The sequence below is a fragment of the Toxorhynchites rutilus genome, chromosome 2 (genome assembly GCF_029784135.1).
Source record: "Toxorhynchites rutilus septentrionalis strain SRP chromosome 2, ASM2978413v1, whole genome shotgun sequence".
Classification (NCBI taxonomy): domain Eukaryota; kingdom Metazoa; phylum Arthropoda; class Insecta; order Diptera; family Culicidae; genus Toxorhynchites; species Toxorhynchites rutilus.
Genome location: NC_073745.1, coordinates 56,892,524 through 56,914,265, shown reverse-complemented (window position 1 = coordinate 56,914,265; position 21,742 = coordinate 56,892,524). Strand labels below are relative to the sequence as shown.

Here is a 21,742-nt window from a genome sequence, read left to right as displayed (position 1 = left end):
CGATCTTCGATTTTCAATTTGTACCCCAATATGTTCCCAAAAGACGTAATCCTACGTAAAAAATCGAAATTTGTCCTCTTGGACAAGCTTGGACATTCATATACCATAAAAAGGACATTATTTTTGGTTTGAAAGTATATCGTTCTATTTTTCCAGAGTCATGATTTCCTTAGCAATAGCATCGTTTTTGCCGAAAGGAATATCTAGAAAACTTCCCACATCTGCTCTGCTCTGCATTGTGATCTTCTTACTTCGAAGTTTATGTCCCTTTAACCATCCAATTTTTGTTCCTTCGTTCTATTGTGAAAGTTCCTTAGAGCTTGTGAAGGAACGATTCCGTTATAAAGCTCATCAAACATTCCATGCCAAACCGATATAGTGGTTCTCAGATTTCGTCAAAAGTGGCAATTTTGTTCTCAATCGCAAAACATTACACCCGTATTTTTATTTTTTATAAGGGTGCCATTACCATTTTAGGGTGGTCCGAGAAATCAATGTTTTCCACCTTTTCCTAAAATGACTTTTTTTTTCAATAATTCATTCCTTTTCAACCACTGAACCGATTTAGATGATCGACATTTTAAATTGAAGCCAATAAGCTAACCATCTTTGAAAAAATTATCACACTTGCGGGAAGATTGGATTCTAGTCGCATAGGTCTAGTCTATCGAACGAAGATTTTAAACATGTTAAATTTGAAAAGTAATGACTCAAGGACGAAAAATAACACCTCTTTGATTTTCGGATACTTCGGATATTTTACTATGTAAAAAACCTGATTTTTCCAGAAAAAAATATAAAAAAAAATCTTGAAAACTATGAAAAACTAACTCAATCATAAATTACAATTCTAAAGTCCAAATTTTTCGCAAGAGTGATATTTTCCAAAGAAAACCAACTAATAAGCTTTAATTTGATATGTCGATCATCTAAATCGGTCCAGTAGTTCAAAAGTTATGAATTTTTGTATAGGGGAGAAAATTGTTTTTTCGAACCATCGGTTAACTTTTGAAAAATCATATCTAAAAAACGGAAAACAGCATCTCTGACATGGAGATATTTTGTGTAAATAATCCTCAGCTTTTAAGAAAAGATATTTAAAAAAATATAACGCCCTCTAATCCAAAGCCATGAAAACAATAAAAAACAACTGCAATCAATAATTACGAAAATAGAATCCTGTTTGTTTTGCAAGTACAATTTAATAAAAGACTAGCTCATTGGCTTCAGTTCGATATGTCGATCATCTAAATCGGTCGGTCCTGTGGTTAAAAAAATATGAGTTTTTGAAAAAAAGTCATTTTTGCGAAAATGTGGAAAAAAAATAATTTTCGGACTACCCTCAAAGGAAAATGGGCACCCTAATAAAAAAAAATAAAAAAAATACGGGTCTAATGTTTTGTGATAAAGTACAACATTATTTTAAAAAATATTAAAATCTGAGAACCACTATATCGGTTTGACATGGAATGGCTGTATATTAGGGTGGCAATGGATGTATGGAAAAAATTTCATCATCGAATTTCAATAACAGTTCATGTAAATTTTGTTTATTGGCCCAAGAAAATGACCTGTGCAATGTTTCAGCAAACATGTTCATGGACATGTTTGAGGAGTGCCTCAAAGCACTCAAAGTTTTGAGTTTTTGATCCTCGAAAAACTTCCAAGGGGGGAGTAAAGGAAATTTGGAAAATCGTAAATTTTGACGTAGGATTACGTCTTTCGGGAACATATTGGGATACAAATCAAAAAACCGAGCACATCGTGAAAATTTCAAACGCTTATTGCTCGGTCATTTCATGATGGATTGATGATTTTTTTTTGCGTCAATCGATTTCGGCATTCCATAACATTTTTTTATATTGAAGAAAAAAATATTTGACATGATATTAACTATCGAGCAATTGAAAATTCTCAACCCCTATACTAATAGACATACCCACTTCTGAGTGGTCGAAATTGACGATACATGCGGCGGTTCCCTAACAGAGACATCAAAACCAAACTGGCTGGGGGAATTCGGCATTGTAAATACATGAAAGTAGGGGGAACTTTTATTCCTACCGAAATGTGTTCCCTAACAGAAACATCAAAACCAAGCTGCCCGGGGGAAATTGGCATCTCAAATACATGAAAGTAGGGGGAGCTTTCGCTCCCACCAATATGTGTTCCCTAACAGAGACATCAAAACCAAGCTGCCTGGGGGAAATCGACATAGCAAATATATGGAAGTCGAGAGTATTTTTATATTGCAAGTAAGGTGAGTGATACGATTAATTCTAGAAAATAAAATTTAAATTTGCAACTTTAATGTTGGTTGCTTCGTGAATTTTCATAATAAATGACCGATGTGTTCATTTTCACCCAAGGAAATTTCATACGGCGAGAAAAGTTGGAAAAGTGAAGAAATATTAGAAAAAGTGATTTCCCATATGCTCTACATATAGTATTAGGTGTTGTTAGTCCAATTAAATTTTGCATTGGGTTGAATAAACACTCAGGCAGTAAAAATTATAAAAGAAAATTACTTTTTCCATTTTAAATATGTAACATGTTTTTACTGATGGTAAAAAATGATAATTGTGTTCGGTACTGGTAATTATCTTATATTACATTGGTAGGTTTTTTTTGCTTTATTTCATCTATACATAACACAGGGGCCATCTGGTCTAGGGTCAAAGATGTCGGTTTTCATCATATCTCATTCCACTTCGGCATCTTCTATATGATACGCACCATCCAATAACTGTTTACCATCCTTCTGTCATCATTCACTGGTGGAGTGATTAAACAATACCCAACAACAAAACAAAACGGCCCTTTTCAGGGCCACCAAATCAAAATCAAAGAGTTTAATTATGTAATTTTTCAAACATATCCAAAATCAATAGATAGCTTAACGAAATCCTACGTCAATTATGCGATCGTGTCTCGGACACAACCCCCCTGTGACTTTTGTTTCGATGCCAAATAACTTAAAAATGCATAAAACGTCATGATCTGATGTTATCTCTAAGATAATTTTTTGACGAAAATCAATCTTTTGGGACCTTAGCCTGAGTCGATCACAACTTTTTTTTTTCGAGATAACACAAGATCTGAACTTTTTAAACATTTTTCAGTTATTTGGTATCGAAAAATATTTTTTTTGAAATTTGACATGACCATTTTCGCTGCCACCCTAATAAACCTACAGCGATTCTAAATATATATTTTTTTAAAGTGCTTCAATTTTGCTCAAAAGTTCAGTGATTGATCACCAGCGGGGTTGCCACATATATAGAATATTTTGTATTAAAGATTTTTCGCCAAATTTCAGATACAGAATCACAAATTTTTAGCAATGTTACAGAATTTATTTTTTTTATAATGCAAATTTAAATATTAAATTAATTACAGTGCATTTTCTCGGTCCACCTCTTTACTGATAAACATTGTTTTATTTCTCGTTAAGTAATGAAAATACCTTTATAAAAATGTTGAACCATATAAGATCGTTTTTGGGACACTTTTCGATAGTTGAGTGAATATTCTCGCTTTACAATTCCATCAAAACAAAGTTCCGAAATCGCTGGCATCCACAATGATGTACTCTATTTTGAAGGCGAAGAACTATGTATCAGCTCAAGAAGGAGCGTCAAGAATGAAATTGACAGAAAATTTGAAGGAAAAGGTCTAACTATGTGTAAACATCATACAATTTATGATGAGAAAAAAGTTTTATGATTTATTTTGTTGCATGTATACGACTCTAACAAACCATAAACAAGAAAAATAAATTCAAAATTGAAATAAACTTTAATTTTCATTCTTTCCGTTAGTTTTTTGATTTTTTTCAGAAAACTTTACAGACTTGTGGAAACCCTGTTCACCAGCCAAACAAAATTAGACCCTTTTTTTATTTTACCCATTAGTATTAAGTGTATAAATGTTGAAAATATTTTTGATTTCCTATATTTCCTTTATTGACGCTTCAAAACGCTTTAAATCGCTTCGTAGCAGGTCGTCGCAGCAATATTCTTCAGAATTTGTTAATAGGGGAACTGCAGGTAATATGAACAGTGGGGGTAATACGGGTGCTTCCGTGGCCGATTGGTTAGCGTCACTTAATAATTATTAAGGCGGGGGTTCGGGTTCGATTCCCGTTCTGGCCGGGAAATTTTTCGCCGAGGAAATTTTTCGCCGAGGAAATTTCTACCGACTTGCACTATGGTCACGCGTGTTCTAGAGCTTGCCGCTCCAGAATACATTCAATGCGCTTTTTCCGGCATATAAATGTCATTTAAGTACTACTAATAAAAATTACGGGGGTCTCCGTAGCCACATTGGTTGCGCGTTCGCTCAGTAAGCGATCGATCGTGAGTTCAAAATCAGGGCCCTCATTGACCATCTTTGTGTTGTTACAGAAGAACTACGTCCACGCAACAATCATCAGCAATGGAGATCGATCCACGGTCGAAATAAGATCGATTCATCCATACAACTGCTCTGTTCTACAAGACACATCAGGCTGCTGTTCTTGAAATAACTCAACAATGATCAATCAACTGTCTCCGCTGTCCGGTCTAACTGGATAATGCAAGAACAGAAGGAAAACTCTTACGTCCAAATGGCTACTGTGTAAATGTGTACCATATGCAATGGTATAGAAAGGGATACTCTAACTCTTTAATGTGCTAATTATAGATATGATAAACATGTGATATGTACACGGTTAAAATTCGGCTCTGTTACAGCTAAAATGCTAATGAGCCTAAAATAAACAAAAGGGATAAATAAAATAAAAATGACGCAAGTAATACCTACGTTGAGAAGGTGAAAGTTCCACTGGGAACATTAGTGCCATTCAAGAAGGGGGTAATCCTACATGTTATTCTATTATATCTAAACTACCCTATCGCAATGAATACTAATCAGAAGTGGAAAAGGGAAACAGAAACCGAAAATCATAAATGATTCCACGGGTGGATGTAATCTTAGCGGCTTCGATATTGATCATTTTGAGTATTTTAATATCAAAATTCAATTCGCTGGTGGCTATGTTTCGGTTGTGAGTTATCAGTGAAGCGATATTAGGTATGTACGGAAAAATAAATTCCTTTTTGAGTGGGAAATTTAATTTATGGAAATAATTGTACTGGTGGGCAGGTATGGGCAAAATCGCATCGAAATTCGTTCAACAACACTCATCCACAGATAAAACTCACCCTTCTATTCTCCGTTTATGCCTCACTTTATTTGAGACAGAGAACATTCATCTATCATCTTCGCAAAGTTCATTCTCGATTTAAAAAAAAAAAAATACTGTCCCGATTCCGCTCACCTATTCTCAGAGAATTTTACATTCCCTCATTTGCCTCTCGGAATGACGTTAGATGGTGATAGAATCAAATTGGAAACGTTTGTTTGAGCCAGCGAGTGTCTCTGTAAAATCATTCGGTTTTCACTCAAATAGCAATCATTGAGCATCGATCGCGGCAGTAAAATATAGGTAGATAGTTGAAATTGAGTTGTTTCCTGTGCACTACTGCAATGACATTTTTTTTGTTTCTAGTATTAAACGGTCTAAGCCAACGCAAAAGACCACATGAACATGAAGTTTTTGGTGAGCGGGAAGATGGATTCATGTGCACTTGAATGCTGACAAGGAAAAGAGTACAAGGGAAAATAAAATCATACATAAACGTAGATTCAGTCTATTTCGACTCACTCGTTATTTTGTTTCGTGCGATCTTTCCAAAGGAGTATTCATTCATTGAATGTTGTTTTCCACTCTTCGTTTTGTTATGTTCACTATCAGTCCCGAATGAAGATGGTCGGGGAGTGTAAAATGATTCATCGTGCAATCTCACGATTGCTTGCTGCATTCTTTTCGCCATGATTATTCCAAGCAGATACAAGAGTGATTTATAAACAGGTGTGGATAAATGAACGAATGAACTTTTCCATATTTGCTGGTGGGGTGAAACGGACAGTTGCCAGTGGGAGTGAGATGGACTGTGAGAAGCCTGTTTAATCTATTCCTATGGAATGCCCTGCGTCTATAAACGAAAATCAAATCGCCAAAGCTGGACTGTTTAGAAGCTGGCTGGGATCAAAAGCAAAATAGTCCGTTCACTCTGCTGAAAAGCACTCCTGTGAGTAAAAATATGCTGTTGAAATTACGATTTTCATTCTTATTTTCCTTTTTTTCTTATGCTTTATCTTCTTATTTTTATTTATAAAGCAACTTTTTTTCGAATAACCTGATCAATAACGATTAGAACAATATAATATACTTATAAGTTATTCTGTTCTTGTGTTAAAAAAATCATATTATGAAAACTCACTTTTTTTCAAAAAAAAAAATGCATTTTTTTGCGGTTTTGCTTCTTGAAGAAGAATCTTCATTTCTCGATATCTCAGGTATTGCACCTGTTAAAGTCCTGAAATTTTGAACTTTCCTCAGTTGAAGTGTCTACTTTGTAACGGGTATTCTAATAGGGACGCTACAAAAGTAGACCAATAGGGACAGCAAACGACGCCATATTTTTCCCGCTCTCTTGACATTTCTCTTCAGTAAGGTTTGCCATTTCATAATGGAAAGATGTACGATCCAACAACGAGTCGAGATTATTAAAAATTTACTACCGACATTCGGAGTCAATGGCTTCAACTTAAAGAGCGCTACGTCCAATTTATGGTCGTCATAATCGTCCTGCCAGATCAACAATTCAGCGTTTAGAGAAAAAAAATTAAATCCATAGGCGCAGTACAAAATGTTCCCGTGCCAGTGAGACAAATAAGTGTCCGTAGTGTCGAGAATATTGCTGCCGCTAGCGCATCAATAGATGGAGACCCAAATCAGTCTCTATTTTTGGCCCGAAATGGGTGATATGGACTTGGACAACATGTGGTTTCAACAGGACGGCGCCACAAGCCACAAAATTCCAATGTAAAGTCAATAAAGCCAGTGTAAATTGTAAACTAAACATCAGATTATCATGAAATTTGACAAATAATTTAATTCCAAGTGCTATACTGCCGTTCCACGCATAGTTGTCCCATGTTACTTTTTGACGATTTTCGCTTTTCTTCATAAAACGTTGTTTTTCAACGTTTTATGAAACATAAAAAAAACATATAAACATATACAGGGTTTTCCAACTTTAAATTCCGAAAGTAAATTGAAATAAAACACACTTAGAATTCGAATTTCGATGAAACTTTTATTTCAAATTAAAGTTTGGTTTATGCCATTATGTGTGAAATACAACATCATTCAAATGTCCCCCTAGGGCTTTCTCGCACACCTTGATCCGGAACAGGTAATTTTCGATGACTTTTCGGCACATATGAAGCGGTATCTCGGTCCTAACTTCACGAATGTTGTCTTTCAAATGTTCAAGAGTTTGCGGAGAGTTGGCATAGACACGGTCTTTCGCATAACCCCACAAAAAAAAGTCTAGCGGGTTCAAATCGCATGATCTGGACGGCCAATTGGCATCACCAAAACGCGAAATTATGCGTCCCTCAAATTTCGTTCGCAATATGGCCTTGTTCGGTCGTGTTGTGTGGCACGTGGCGCCGTCCTGCTGAAACCACATGTCATCCGGATCCATATCTTCAATTTGTGGCAAAAAAAAATCGGTTAACATGCGGCCATAGCGCTCACCATTCACAGTTACCGTCTCGCCGTCCTCATTTTCAAAGAAATACAGCCCGATGACTCCACCAGACCATAATGCGCACCAAACAGTGACTTTTGGCGGATGCAATGGCCTCTCAACAATCACGTGTGGATTTTCTGAGCCCCATATACGGAAATTTCGTGTGTTCACATAGCCACCGAGCTCGAAATGTGCCTCATTGCTGAAGAAAATTTGATGCGAAAATTCAGCATTTTGCTGCTGTTGTTCGTTCACCCAATCGACGTATGCTCGACGCATTCCATGGTCACCACGCTCTAATTTTTGTACCAGTTGGACTTTATATGGATGTAGGTGCAAGTCCAAATGCAAAATTCGCCACAATGAAGTGTTTGACAAGCCCAATTGCTGAGCACTCCGTGGAATCGAAACATCCGGGTCATCCTCCACACTGGCAGCAACAGCAGCAATATTTTCGGCCGAACGCACATTACGATGATGCACAGGTTTCACAATATCCGCTACGGATCCAGTTTATTCGAATTTACGCACTACATTAGCGATTGTGTGCTCTGTAGGCCGTCCATGACGACCAAAATCCGTCGGTAATGCTCGAAAAACATTTGCCGGTTTTTCATCATTTTTATAGTATAATTTAACAAACTTAACACGTTGTGCGATGCTAAAACGATCCATATTGTAAAATGGCAGACATTCAACTAACGATATGACGCTTTGGTTGACAGCTATGTCAAACGGTTGTCAGCGCAGGGCTGTATAATTTCAAATGCCCGAAATGGAAAACCCTGTAGTTTGTTTCCAGCTTTTAAAAAAACAACATCAAGCTCAATTGTCCCATGTTGATATTCTATTCATAACTGTCCCACCATGTATTTTTTGTAGATCCATATCGAATAAATCGGTTCAAGTGCAAAAATTTCATGTCACACTTTCAGCAGGGCTAATGTGCTCATTTCTGGTTTGGAAGAACGAACTAATTCTCAAACAAATAAGAAAAACTTTAACAGAACACGTGTACACCTTGTTAGCGAATGCCTAATAACAATGAGATTTATATTCTGCGAAGGTGTTTGTTTCGGAAAAACAGTCCCACCATGAATTTTTAAAACCGTAATCAAGCTTGATTGATTGAGTGAGGGGATCTCATCACATTTCATTAAACAATATTATAGTGCTTCTAAAAAAACCGGTGTATTGCTAAATTGAAATACTTAAAGCTTTTGGTAGACAAATATGCCGGAAAACTTTGATTGCGTTTTTCTCAGCTGCTGATTTTGGAACATGGGACAACTATGCCTAGAACGGCAGTATATAAAAAGTAATTGTTTCGTTGACAGTGGTGCTATCTATATGTCAGATGGAATTATTTTGCGAATGCATCGACACTTCTAGTGAATTCAATCGGAAATAAAGGTTTATGTTTGTCTGTACAATTCTTCATCGATAACAAAAAAGTGGCTACACAACAGAATAGTTGATTAGAAATTCAAACAACAAATCAAAACCACTGCATGCAATCTAATCCTATCGAGCACTTACCCAAACACGGCTGCAAAGGTGTTGAGACAACTTTGTCGTTGGATGAAATGATCAGGATCGTTCCAGGGAGATCTGTCAGGTGAAAGACAATAAAATCGTTAAATTTTGCGAAAGATACTACAAATAAGCACTTTGTTTCTCGGAGAGGGGTGTGAGTAACTAACCAGCTCTTGCCATGATTGGAGTTTGGTTTACAGCGAACAGTTTATCACATTCGGTTCAATTGAGGCACGAGAAGAGGATGTAACACACATCCGATTGAATTGCTGCTAGCAGAATGTTTGAATCCGAATGAAAACGACAGAGCATAGAGAGAGTGAGCGTAGAAAATCACACCCACCGATAGAGGGTGTCTATTGCATTCGAAAGGAATCTCCGGGTAATGCTTATTGACTTTACTTTATCTGTTTTTCTTCAACTTTGCTTTTTCATTCGGCTTGAGAAGCATCCAAAGGAAAGGTGTCATTACTATCGAAGTCACGTCCGCCGCCCGGGACGAACAAATGCGAACGAAGATCTGAATCCTGAGAGCAGAGTGCAAATGTGGGTGCAAATTACATTCGAATCACATTTTCACTCCTTTCTCGGACCGAGGGCAGCGGGAACTGGGGACTGGCCACAGAATGTCGTTAAGTAAATAGCAACGAGAGTTGTAGCGTCTCGTGTATTAGCTTAACTAACAAGACACATTTCGCTGCAGTGCAATTCCAAATGAAATTGAACAAAAAGTGCAGATTTCAAAAACTTGTTTTTTTGATTCGTACGAAAGTTTGTATCCCGTTTGGGTTGGAGGAAATATAAGTTTTCTGCAGCATTTGGGAATTGTTTGACTCAAGTGTAACTTTTGAAAAGGGCGTATTGATTTTAGTACGACAAATCTTTGATAATTTATATCTCAAAAACTATGAGTCCTACCGAAGTAATGTCTTAGAAAGAGTTTGTAGCATGTACCACAAATTACTTTGGAGAACCCCTCGTACTATTTCTTCAGCTCAGAATCAACAGCGGTGTGTGCTTCTGAGTGTCTTTCTCTGTGTAGAATGAGATGCATGGCAATGCGAGTGCCATTCCCATTTTCGATTTGGGCGGCTGACCATATTGAGTACCAGGTGTAACTCGACGGCTCAATTTAGCCAGGACGCAGAGCACCAACACATGCCTCGTAGACTTTTTTTTCATTTTCTGTTTTTTTCCCCCAAGTGGAAAGAGTCTTTCGGCGGGTTTTCTTGTTCTTGGAAACCTAAAACCGGCCAGCGACTCGACTTAAACTGCGCTCGGGAGATGAAAAGACAATTGCCCGCGAATGTTTGAAAGCGGGACAAATCCAAGCACAGAAGGGACTTCGGAACGACTACGGAATTGCTAACATCGTTAACAATTGCGTAGTTCCGGTTCCAATGAATATCTGTCTGATCTGAGGATCGAAAAGTGTGGTCGCCCATTCCGACTTTGTCCGTGGAAGAAGGCGGAAGCGGTTAGTGATTTTGTACCGCGTGTTACCCGTGTTGAAGGTAAAAGTCGGGAAGTAAGTTGCATCGCAGTTGGTATATTAAAAGTTTTCCTTTTTTTTTTTTCTCTTTTTTTGAAATGTGTAGTGAGATTAGAAAACTAGTAGTGCGAATTAATTGATACGCTGAAGAAGTTAGATACTCTCCAGTGCACCAGCAAACCTAATTGGAGGTAAGCCTAAAACGTGGCACGTGGCTAAATTTACAATAATTCTATTGTGGCTTTTGTGGTATTTCTTTTTTTTTTATGTGGTATGTAGAAAAAGCCGCTTACTGACCCCACGTGCGAGGTCTGGAAGTTACCATCATACTCGTCAATTCTGGTGGCCGCGCGGTGCGCTTACGCAAGACGGCACTCGCGCCGGAATTCCTTGCATGTTCTGCATTGGGTAGGAATCCTTCACTGTAACCGCGTTTATCCTTCTAGAGTCCAGGCAAACTCTGATTTTTCCGTTGGACTTCTTTACCGGCACCAGCGGGTTTGTCCATTCGCTGTAACACTCTTCTATGGCGTCAAGTGCCTTAAACCGTTCGATTTCCGCATCTATTTCTTTCTGGATGTAAGGTGAACATCTGTACATAGGCTGATTTCGCGGTTTTGCATCATGTTTCAGCACTATCTCGTGTTCGATTAGCTCTGTCCGACCTAGCTGTCCTGGAGAGGTGAATGCAAATAGTTTCACGGCTTCTATTAAGCTTACTCTCTCCTCATCATTGAGTTCATGCTCCGTTTCTATGTTTTCTGGAAACGGTTCTGCGGGGGTGTCAAACGTTGGAATATCTAACGTTTCGTCTTCTTCATATTGCATCAGCTTTGGTAGTTCTGTTGAGGGTTCCACATTGAAAATAATTTTCGGATTACTTTGTAAATCAATAGTTGCGATTTGTTCAGGACCATTTCCTGTGTCCATCATCGGTTTTATCCCAAACCCTTCCCAGAAGTCAGTACCTAGTATTAACTTCCTACTTATCTGTGGGACCACAATCGTAGGGACAATCTGTGTAATGTTTTTGAATGTGTATGGTATGTTCACGTGTCCTAGGCATTTGTATTCGGTTCCGTCTGCAGTGCTCACACGTATTGCTGCTGGATGTACCTTCAATCCATATTTTTCCACCAATTCCAATGAGTTTATCACGCTTATCCCTGCCCCTGAGTCCAGCAGTGCTTCTATCTCAGTGTCAAATATCTTTACCCTAATATGAGGACATTTATTTGCATCGATTTTGATTTGATGGATTTTCGTCAGTCGGTCCAAATATTTATTATGATTTGGGGGAATCTTCACTTTCGGTGGGACACAAGGATTCCCTATCTCGCACCCCATACTTAGTTTCCCATTTCTCTGTTTTGAAACGTAGTCGTTGCCGAGCAGCGTTCTCATAACCGAATTGTCCTACCAATATTTCCACACCCATAGCAGAATATTATTCTTGGGCTAGTACACTCTCGCCAGGTGTGTCCAGCTTGCTGGCAGTTCCAACAGCTTCTAGTTGACGGAACTGTTGTACTCGGTTGATTTTGAGTATTAGAGGTTCTGTTCCCTCTTTCATTGGCCCCTCTATTCCTCCTAGGTTGATGGTCTCTATTTTGGTGTAGATTCACTTCGTTTACAGACTCTTGTTCATCACTGGTATAATCGCTGTTTCCTACCTCTATGTGGTTTATCGGTCTTCTCGTTTGTCCGTCACAACCCATTTGAAGGCTATGATCTGCCGCGTCGATGCGGTAATTGAACATTTGTAGTTGTTGCAAATCGTTTATATCGAACGTCGCGAGTTTAGAGCGATAATGCTGACGCATGTTGTCCCATATGACTTCAAATTTTCGTTCATTGGAAAGAGGTTTTGAAAGCATTTTGACTAGCTTCTCTATTTCCGTAACGAAAGCTATGAACGACTCCCCACGCAGTTGTTTACGCTCGTGAATCTTCTGTCTTATACCTTGATCCTGGTTTGGGTTGCCAAACCGGTACCTTAACATTTTTTCGAAAGTCTCCCATCTATCGAACTGATCGACAAATGTGAAGAACCAGTCTGAAGCCAACCCATCCAGAAGCAAATGGACGTCGCGCAATAATTGTCTATTCGAAACTCCTTCCCGCTCTGCTATCTTCTTCAATTTGTAAAGAAAGTTTTCCACACTCGCCGATCTCGATTCTCCTGAAAATCGTAGCTTCCATTTCTCTACTCTGTAGAAATCTCTTCCAGACTGGAATACTCGGTCACGACAACGGAACCTTCTTTCTCGATTTGCTGACTGCAAACCCCTATGTTCGCGAGGATAACTTGACGTTTGAGAGTCGCTTGAACTATCCACAACTTCTGGTCGATTCGATCGCTGATTCTGAGTTTGTCTTGTTGGTATACTGGTTGGTCTTCTGAGGAGCTATCCTCGGCAATATTTGGCTTAGGCAAATTGAACCTGACGTTAGACTGTTCGTTTTGGTTAGTTCCTGCGGCCACATTACTCGTTCCCTGTGTTCCATTTACATTTATTTTCGACATCGCGCTTTGAAGGCTTTGTTCTAATTTTTCCATCTTCCTACGCAATTCGTTATTTTCCTTTTCTAAATCGCTTTTTTCTTTGTTTCGTGTTTTGGGTATAGTTCCAGTGTTTCTCGGAGGATTGTTATGTGATAATGGTGTCATCGGATTAGGATCGAATGTTGGTATGTCCTGCAACTGCGTATTTTGCGAAGGGTTCAATGCCTTAGCTTGTTCGGCTTCACCAATAATGTTGTTTATTCTATCCTTGATCGGTGATGCAAGTCCAAGTCCAATACCATATCTCTTCATAATCTCCCCAATACGACCTACCAAATTTCGTTTCAGTACTTTCTCGTCTACATTCCCCGACTGACATCTTTTCACACGATAGTAGCAGTGCAATAGACGCGACTCTACTTTCCCTTCAACTCCATTTCTCCATATTTTATTCATAATTTCATCCAGTTTTTTCTCAATAATCGGCAACTCCACTTGAATATTTTTATTGGAACGATAATTTCGACCTGCTTTCACATCCGATTTTAGTAATTTTCTCAAGAGCCTTTGCTTTCCCGAGAGATCCAAGCCACTAGTTTCATCGTTTAGTTGATTACGAATGAAAAGTTCGTAATCTACCTCCTCCACATTCAAATGTTCAGCAAAAGGAAATTTTTCCATTTTTACCCAAAATTGTTAGCAAATACCAATTCAAAAATATTCTTTTATTGCAGGGTGAAGATCAATGCAGCTCAATGAACGGACCACCAAAATTTTAGAAATATGACAAAATATATATAATTTTTCAGTACTTCTTAACTATAGGATTTAAATTATTTAATTCGAATGAAAATTATTTCCCAATTTCGTATTTTATTAATTGTAATATATTGTGTATGAATGAGACGCTTACACTAAGAAGAGAAAAATGTAATATATAATGGATAAATACAATAGAAGAAAAATAATAATAATATGCGAGTAATATGGTTTCAAAAAATTTTTATTTTATATTCACCGAAAAAAAAAAATCTCAAAATACAAATAATTGATAATTAATCCACGAAATTAGAAATTTATCCGAAATTAGTTGGATAAAATTTCCAAGTAGAAAATATTTCAAAAATATGTTTCCAAAAATTTCGTGCCAAAACCACGTTGGGCGCCAAATGTAACCCGCGACGCTGTGAAAGCGTGCGAGCCAGTCGCTACCGGGGCTTTTTCGTAGATAAGCGGCTGGCTTAAGCGCCACTCCTCTTCGCAGGAGTGGCGCTTAAGCCAGCCGCTTATCTACGAAAAAGCCCCGGTAGCGACTGGCTCGCACGCTTTCACAGCGTCGCGGGTTACAAGTTATAGAACATTTATGTCCAAACGTGAAAAAAATATACACTGAGAAAAAAATAGTACTCTTTTTTTATTTACAAAAAAAAACTTTAATTTGCAATATCTAAAACACATATATTTTTTTAATTGTAGCCATGTAGGTATGTCATGTAGAAAATTTTAAAAATGAGTTCAAGATGGTTAAACTATTTTTGACAAACTTCTTGGAACATCGTATTTTTATTAATTTTTGAAACTTCAAATTTTTGTACGTTAACAATCATTTTTAGCCACAAATTACTAATCCTGATGTGATTCAGAATAAAAAAGCTCATTATCAATCTCCTTCAAAATGCAGCCATTCTCGAGATATTTGAAGAAAACATTTGTAATTTATTGTATGTTTTATGGTAAACTAGCTGACCCGGCAAACTTCGTCCCACCCAAATTTTAATTTTGAGTCCCGTGTCAGTCCCTAGGGACCGACGTTGAGCTTTTCGTTATAAAAACGTAAAAAATAAGGAAATCAAAATTAACATGTTTTTTTTTCGTATGTTTTACGATATATAACTATTTTCTGGTCGAATTTCTCACTATTTTCTCTTTATACAATAAATATCTTCGGGAGCGGGGACCGACACTGATATTATGCAAATACTCTTGATGTGGGCTGAATGGATAGCGCAGCAAGAACAATGGGGGGCTCAACGTGTTGAAATTACTTTTTACTATAAAATTCCTAGTAATGCTACCAAAACTCGTCATTATAATATCAGATTATTTTCAGACACAATCTCGTTCAAGATTTTTCAACCACTTGCAAATAGCATGTTTCTCCGTTACATGGAATAAATATTTGATACAGAAAATATGATAAAATAAAGACAGCCCTAAATCGGACAATTCGTCTCTCGAGTTTTGCCATTATCAACACATTCGGCGATCAATTTTTATTTATATAGATAGAAGACGATATAAGAGTGCGTTTTATCACATTAAAATCCATTTCCATTTTCAAACGAAGATCAATTTCGTTAGCGCAAACATCAAATGGACTAAAAACACTTGTTAATACGTAATTGTAGAACTTATGCGAATTGAATTTTTCGAATTTTACCATTTTGCTTCAGAGTTTTCCGAAAATTTTCAATCGTCATGCTTGATTGGAATATGTTTGGTTGAAATATGGGTATTATTTTTATGGGACCCCCTCTCCGTTCCAGAGAAGGGAGGGATGTCATGCCATCATAGAAACATTTCTCGCACATACAAACCCTCACATCCCAAATTTCGCTCCATTTGCCTGATTAGTTCTCGAGTTATGCAAACCACCCCTCCCCCCTCCCTCTGAAACCTCCACATGTACAATTTTGGTTCCGTTTACTCGATTGATTCTCGAGTGTTGCAATGGAGAACCATCGAAGTGTTTGCATTTGGTCCGCCCTTTGAAAATTAAATCGTGCGCGAGGGGGTTAACCCACATGTATTTAAATGTTTTTCAACGTAACTCCTAAACATATGGTTTATCATAATAATGTATTTGGAAAAGCTGTTCAAAATTATAAGAAAGTTCATCAAATTTCAGGAACATGGCGGTATGAAACAACAAACATATTAAAAAAGACTATTTACTATAGAAAAGACAATAAATTAGAAATATTTTTTTAAGTATCTCGAGAATTGCTGCATTTAGAAGGAAATTGATAATGAGCTTTTTTTTAATCACATAAGAATTCATAATTTGCGGCTTAAAATGATTGTTAACATACAAAAATTCCAAGATTCAAAATTTCATAAAAATTCGATGTTTCACAAAGTTCGTCAAAAATGGTTCTACCATCTTGGACGCATTTTTAGAATTTTCTACATGACTTCTATTTTACATGAAAAATTTAAAAAAAAAATTAAAATACATATATAAATTTAAAAAAATTAAAATGAAAAGACAATAAATTAGATTTTTTTTTCAAATATCTCGAGAATGGCTGGATTTAGAAGGAGATTGATGATGAGCTTTTTTGTTTTAAATCACATAAGGATTCATAATTTGTGGCTAAAAATGATTGTTAACACACAAAAATTCGAAGTTTCGAAAACTCATAAAAAATCGATGTTCCACAAAGTTCGTCAAAAATAGTTTTACCATATTGTACCTATTTTCTAAATTTTCTACATCACTTCTATTTCCTATGAAAATAAAATTGAAAAAAATTTAAAAATATATATTTTAGATATTGCAAATTAAAGTTTTTTTTGTAGAAAAAAATAAAAAAAAATTTTCTCGGTGGATATTTTTCACGTTTGGACATCAATGCTCTATAACTCTTTATAAGACACTATTTCGGTAGTACTCATAGTTTTTGAGATATAAATTATCAAAGATTTCTCTTACTAAAATCGATACGCCCTTTTCAAAAGTTAATCCCAATTGCTGTGGAAAACTCATATTTACTTCAACCCAAACGACATACAAGCTTTCCTTCGAATCAAAAATACTCAAGTTTTGTCATTTGCCGATTTCGTTTGGAATTGCTCTGCACCTTCGCTTCCGCTTGGAGTTGCGGCACCGAATCGCACTCACCTCCCACTCTCCCGATCCTTGTAACCCTTCCGCTGGGTCACTTTAATTGGTGGCTTCCGAGTTACGTGCGACACGAGCAGATTCATCAGGATGTCCTCGCAGTTCGACGATTGCTGGACGGTTTTCAGCAGCAGATAGGACAGCCAGTTGGTGTAGAGATAGTTGTAATAGCGATGGTAGAAGGCTGCCCCCGTCAGAACGATTGAGTAGTAGTTCGTCCACTTGGATGTGTATCCCCAGGCGTTCTGCAAGAAAAAAAAGTGGACCAATGAAGCGCTCGAAATAAATATTATCTTGCTCTACACTCACCTTCGAATCATCCCAGAAGTGGGCCCGCGCCGGATAGCCTACGATGCGATCGGGGAAGTCCTGCCACACCTGGTAGGCAAAGTCCAGCTCGTCGGTGTTCAGGATGGCATCCTCGTCCAGCGAAAGCACCGCGTCCGTTTCGATCTGTTCGTGGGGGAAAAATCTTTGGGATATGCTTGGCCGGTCCTCGGCCGACCCTCCGGCTATCACGTGCAGTGGAATGTGCCCGGTCGCAGGCCACCGTTTCCGTCCTGGTGCCGGCCGGTCGCAGGACCATAGGATGAGAATCTGCGCAGTAAACGAAATATGGTTAAAGAGAATTTAAAAGAGTACAAAAATTACCTTATCTATAAATTGGCTTTTGGTGATGGATTTGACTAGCTTGTACAGCGCGGTATTTGGTGTCAGCTGCGAGCCGATCTGGACGAAGATGACGGCGGTGTAGTTCTGCCCCGGCCGGTACCCCATCGGGTCCAACAGGAACGGCAGCCGGCGGGGCGTGTCGGAGAAGGTCGGAATCGTCAGCAGGGCGCCCGGCGATTGGTTCCAAACCAGCCCGTTCCGATGCGGGTAGTCTGGCAGTCTTTCTCTTATAATCTGAGGAGGATAGTGGGAGAGAGGAAAACAAAACCTAATGAAACATTTGGACATGTTACATAATGGCAAAGATTGCAGTTAGTTGTGTTTTTTGTCTATAAAAAAATTACATAGTTGTGTGTGAAATCCCGTTTAAATTTGTGATACGTCGTAACCAGAAGAAAGCGTAATTGATTCTGCAAAAGATAAGTAAAAATTGCAACCTCAACTGATAGTTATTTCCAGCATTATTCGCAAAAACAGCAGCAAGTGGCTATACCACAAGCTGCTGTTTGTAGAATTTCGATATCACAGATCCGCTATTGTGTTTGTTTTTCGATGGATATAAAGCGCTTAGACCAATGAATGTAGTGTGTGTAACGAAAGAATTGTTGGAAGTTGTGGCGCTCGTAAACACAGGCACTGCACAAATCAGACTATTAATGAATTGAACCTATTTGTAAGTAACGAACGTCCATCGTTTTTATTTCTAACAGAAACTCATATAGGTGGAAGCTTTCGACCAATACTATATTTTGGGTTATAGAATTGTTTTTTGCTTGTCGCACTCCAAACATACTGGAGGGGTTGCTATGTATATCCAGGAAGTAATATGTTTCAACATTCAGTTCAACATTTTTTAAATTTTAGCGGAATTAATGTTATTGCTGGCGATTTCAACATTGATTTGTTTGATAAACTAAATTCTTCCCAATTGAAATGCCTAATGAAATATTTTGGACTGAAACAAATTGTTTGTGAAGCTACACGAATCACCCAGTACAGCTAAACATTGATTGATCACATTTATACAAATTTTGACACGGTTCAATCATTTACCGTTGATGAACTGAAAACATCAGATCACGAATCTATACTTATTACTTTCAATAATAATAGCTGTGAATTCAATGATAGAGTTTTGACAAAGTACTGGAGAAATTATTCGATGGAAGCATTGTGTGAGCTTGTTACTAGGAGCTTGAATTCTTATCCGGTATCGGGTGAATTAAGAACCAGGGCATCTTTTCTTAAAGATTCTCTGCGAAAATGTATCAAAAAATGAGTTCAACATAAATTGGTCGAGACTGTAAACACGAACTATTGGTATTCTCTGGACTTAGTGCGAATAAAACGTACGAGGGATAGATTTTTTTTTATCCAAAATATATATTTTTATTAAGGCTTTATTAAGGCATCGGCGTTTCTGAAGAACAGGTATAGATGGAGCAGAAGATAAGGATCACGGCTACCTAAGACATCCCGGACGGGGATATCCGATTGTCTACCTTGTGCCCTCAATGCTCTGGAGAGCTGAGAACGGACAGCATGGAACCGGATACACGACCAGACAACATACTCGATGTCGTGGTAGCCATCGCCACAACACATAGATTGCTTGCTGCGAGCCCAATGCGATAGAGATGCGCGTTTAGGTTGTTGTGATTGGACATCACGCGAATGAAATCACGACCTACATCCAATCCCTTAAACCATGCACTCGTCGAGACCTTAGGGATAATCGTGTGTAACCAACGACCGAACTTATCTTCACTCCACATGTGCTGCCAACTTACGAGCGTGTGCTGACGAGAAATGTGGAAAAATTCATTATAAGCAATTTGCCTTTCAAAAAGTGTGCCTTCTGATGCGCCCACCTTAGCTAGCGAGTCCGCTTTCTCATTCCCCGGAATCGAGCAATGAGAGGGGACCCATGTTAAAGTAATTTTGAATAATTTTTCGACCAAAACACTCAATAGATGCCTTATTCTTGTTAGGAAATAAGATGAGCGTTTATCAACTTCCATTGAGTGGATTGCCTCTATTGAGTTGAGACTGTCTGAAAAAATAAAATAATGGTCGATAGGCAATGTTTCAATGATCCCTAGTGCGTAGTATATCGCACCCAGCTCAGCGACATACACGGAACAAGGATCTTTGAGTTTGAATGAGTCACTGGAATTTTCATTGAAGATGCCGAAGCCAGAGGACCCGTTTATGTATGAACCGTTAGTAAAGAACATTTTATCAGATCTAACTTTCCCATATTCTGCCGAAAATATCGGCGGAATGAAATCGGAGCGTAGGTGATCTGGGATTCCATGGATTTTTTGTCGCATGGAAAAATAAAAAAATTACAGAAGAATTGCAAAAGTATGGGAAGCAAACTTGGTTGGAGATGCCTGGTGAAGGGTGCACGTCGTGGGTAAGGTACTCATGGTATAAAGACATAAAACTTGACTGAGGAGTCAGTTGGAGTAGATTTTCGAAGTTATCAATCACCAATGGATTCATGATCTTGCAACGGATGAGAAATCTGTAGGATAATTCTGTGAACCGAAGAGTAAGCGGGGTTACTCCTGCCAAGACTTCGAGACTCATCGTATGTGTCGAATGCAAACACCCCATGGCTATACGCAAGCAAGGATATTGTATCCTCTCCAGCTTGAGAATATGAATCCTGGCAGCTAATCGGTAGCTAAACTGCCATATTCCAACACTGATAATTTCGTTGTTTTGTACAACTTAATGAGGTCTCCTGAATGGGCACCCCACCATATTCCGGTAATTGTTTGGAGAAAACTGATTCTTTGCTGGCATTTCTGTCTCAGATACGCAATGTGTCTTCCCCAGGTACATTTATAATCAAAATATACACCAAGGTATTTGAAAAACTTAGAGTGCATGAACGTTTTGCCGGATAGGTGAACCTGGAATTGGGCGGGTTCGTGCATCCTAGAAAAAACGACAATTTCAGTTTTCTCCGTAGAGAATTCGATACCCAGCTTAAAGGCCCACGTGAACAGATTGTTCAGGGTATCTTGCAACGACTTTGCCAGAACTACGGGATTAGTACCCGTGATGGAAATGACTCCATTGTCTGCAAGTTGTCTCAGCGTGCAGTCTCTAGTTAGAAAATCATCCATATCATTGGCGTAAAAACTGTACAAGGCTTAGACAGGAGCCTTGCGGTAGGCCCATAAAACTGTAACGAGAAGATTTCGAGCTGCCATGAGAGAAAAACATGTGCTTTTCTGACAGTAAATTGCACAGGAAATTATTCAGAATTGGTGAAAGTCCACAATTATGAAGCTTCTCTGAGAGAATTTCCATGGAAACTGAATCAAATGCCCCTTTGATATCGAGAAAAACGGAAGCCATTTGTTGTTTGCGAGCAAATGCGATTTGAATTTCATAAGATAGATAGATGTTACAAAAAGTTTCGTAGAACTAATAGTGCTACCGATTGACTTTATTATACAGTTACTCGCAAGGATTATTCGAGATCGTTGAAAAAATCCGGAGCAGAATATATCCAGAGAAAGATTCATCAGAACAAAAATAATAGCAAACAGTTGTGGAAATTTTTGAAAAGCTTAATGAAAGCTAAAAACAGTTGCCCGCGATCCATAACTTTCGGAAATTCAGTAATTACATCAGAAAACCTCATTGCCAACATGTTTAATTCATGTTAGGTTGGGGAAAAAGTAATCCATTTTTTTTGGGTGAAATTCAAAACTATTTTAATATGCTTCGGATTGTCCGATTTGGGTCAAATATACACCGTTTTGTTGGAAAATTTGTTGCCATTCTAAAGGTAGCTTCATAATGTTTCTATCATAGAGGTCTTGGTCCTTATTAGCGAAAATCCATAGCAATAGATTTCTAAAATCTTCTATTAATCCAATTTTCTTATCACTCTGGAAATTTTCCAAAGCGAGAAAAAGGTGATAATCGTTTAGTGCCGGATCCGAACTATATGGTGGATG

The 21,742-nt window shown here is 38.0% G+C and overlaps 1 protein-coding gene across 1 annotated transcript in view; it reads right to left on the bottom strand.

The window, feature by feature from the left end:
• LOC129771606 (exostosin-1) overlaps window positions 1-21,742 on the bottom strand; it is a 527,767-nt gene that overhangs the window by 19,695 nt on the left and 486,330 nt on the right. Inside the window, exons 6-9 of the mRNA XM_055775403.1 lie at window positions 17,739-17,993; window positions 17,397-17,684; window positions 17,088-17,332; window positions 9,189-9,260 (exon numbers count right to left, since the gene is read on the bottom strand). Of these exons, the coding sequence (XP_055631378.1) occupies window positions 9,189-9,260; window positions 17,088-17,332; window positions 17,397-17,684; window positions 17,739-17,993 (860 nt within the window). The remainder of the gene's footprint in view (window positions 1-9,188; window positions 9,261-17,087; window positions 17,333-17,396; window positions 17,685-17,738; window positions 17,994-21,742) is intronic.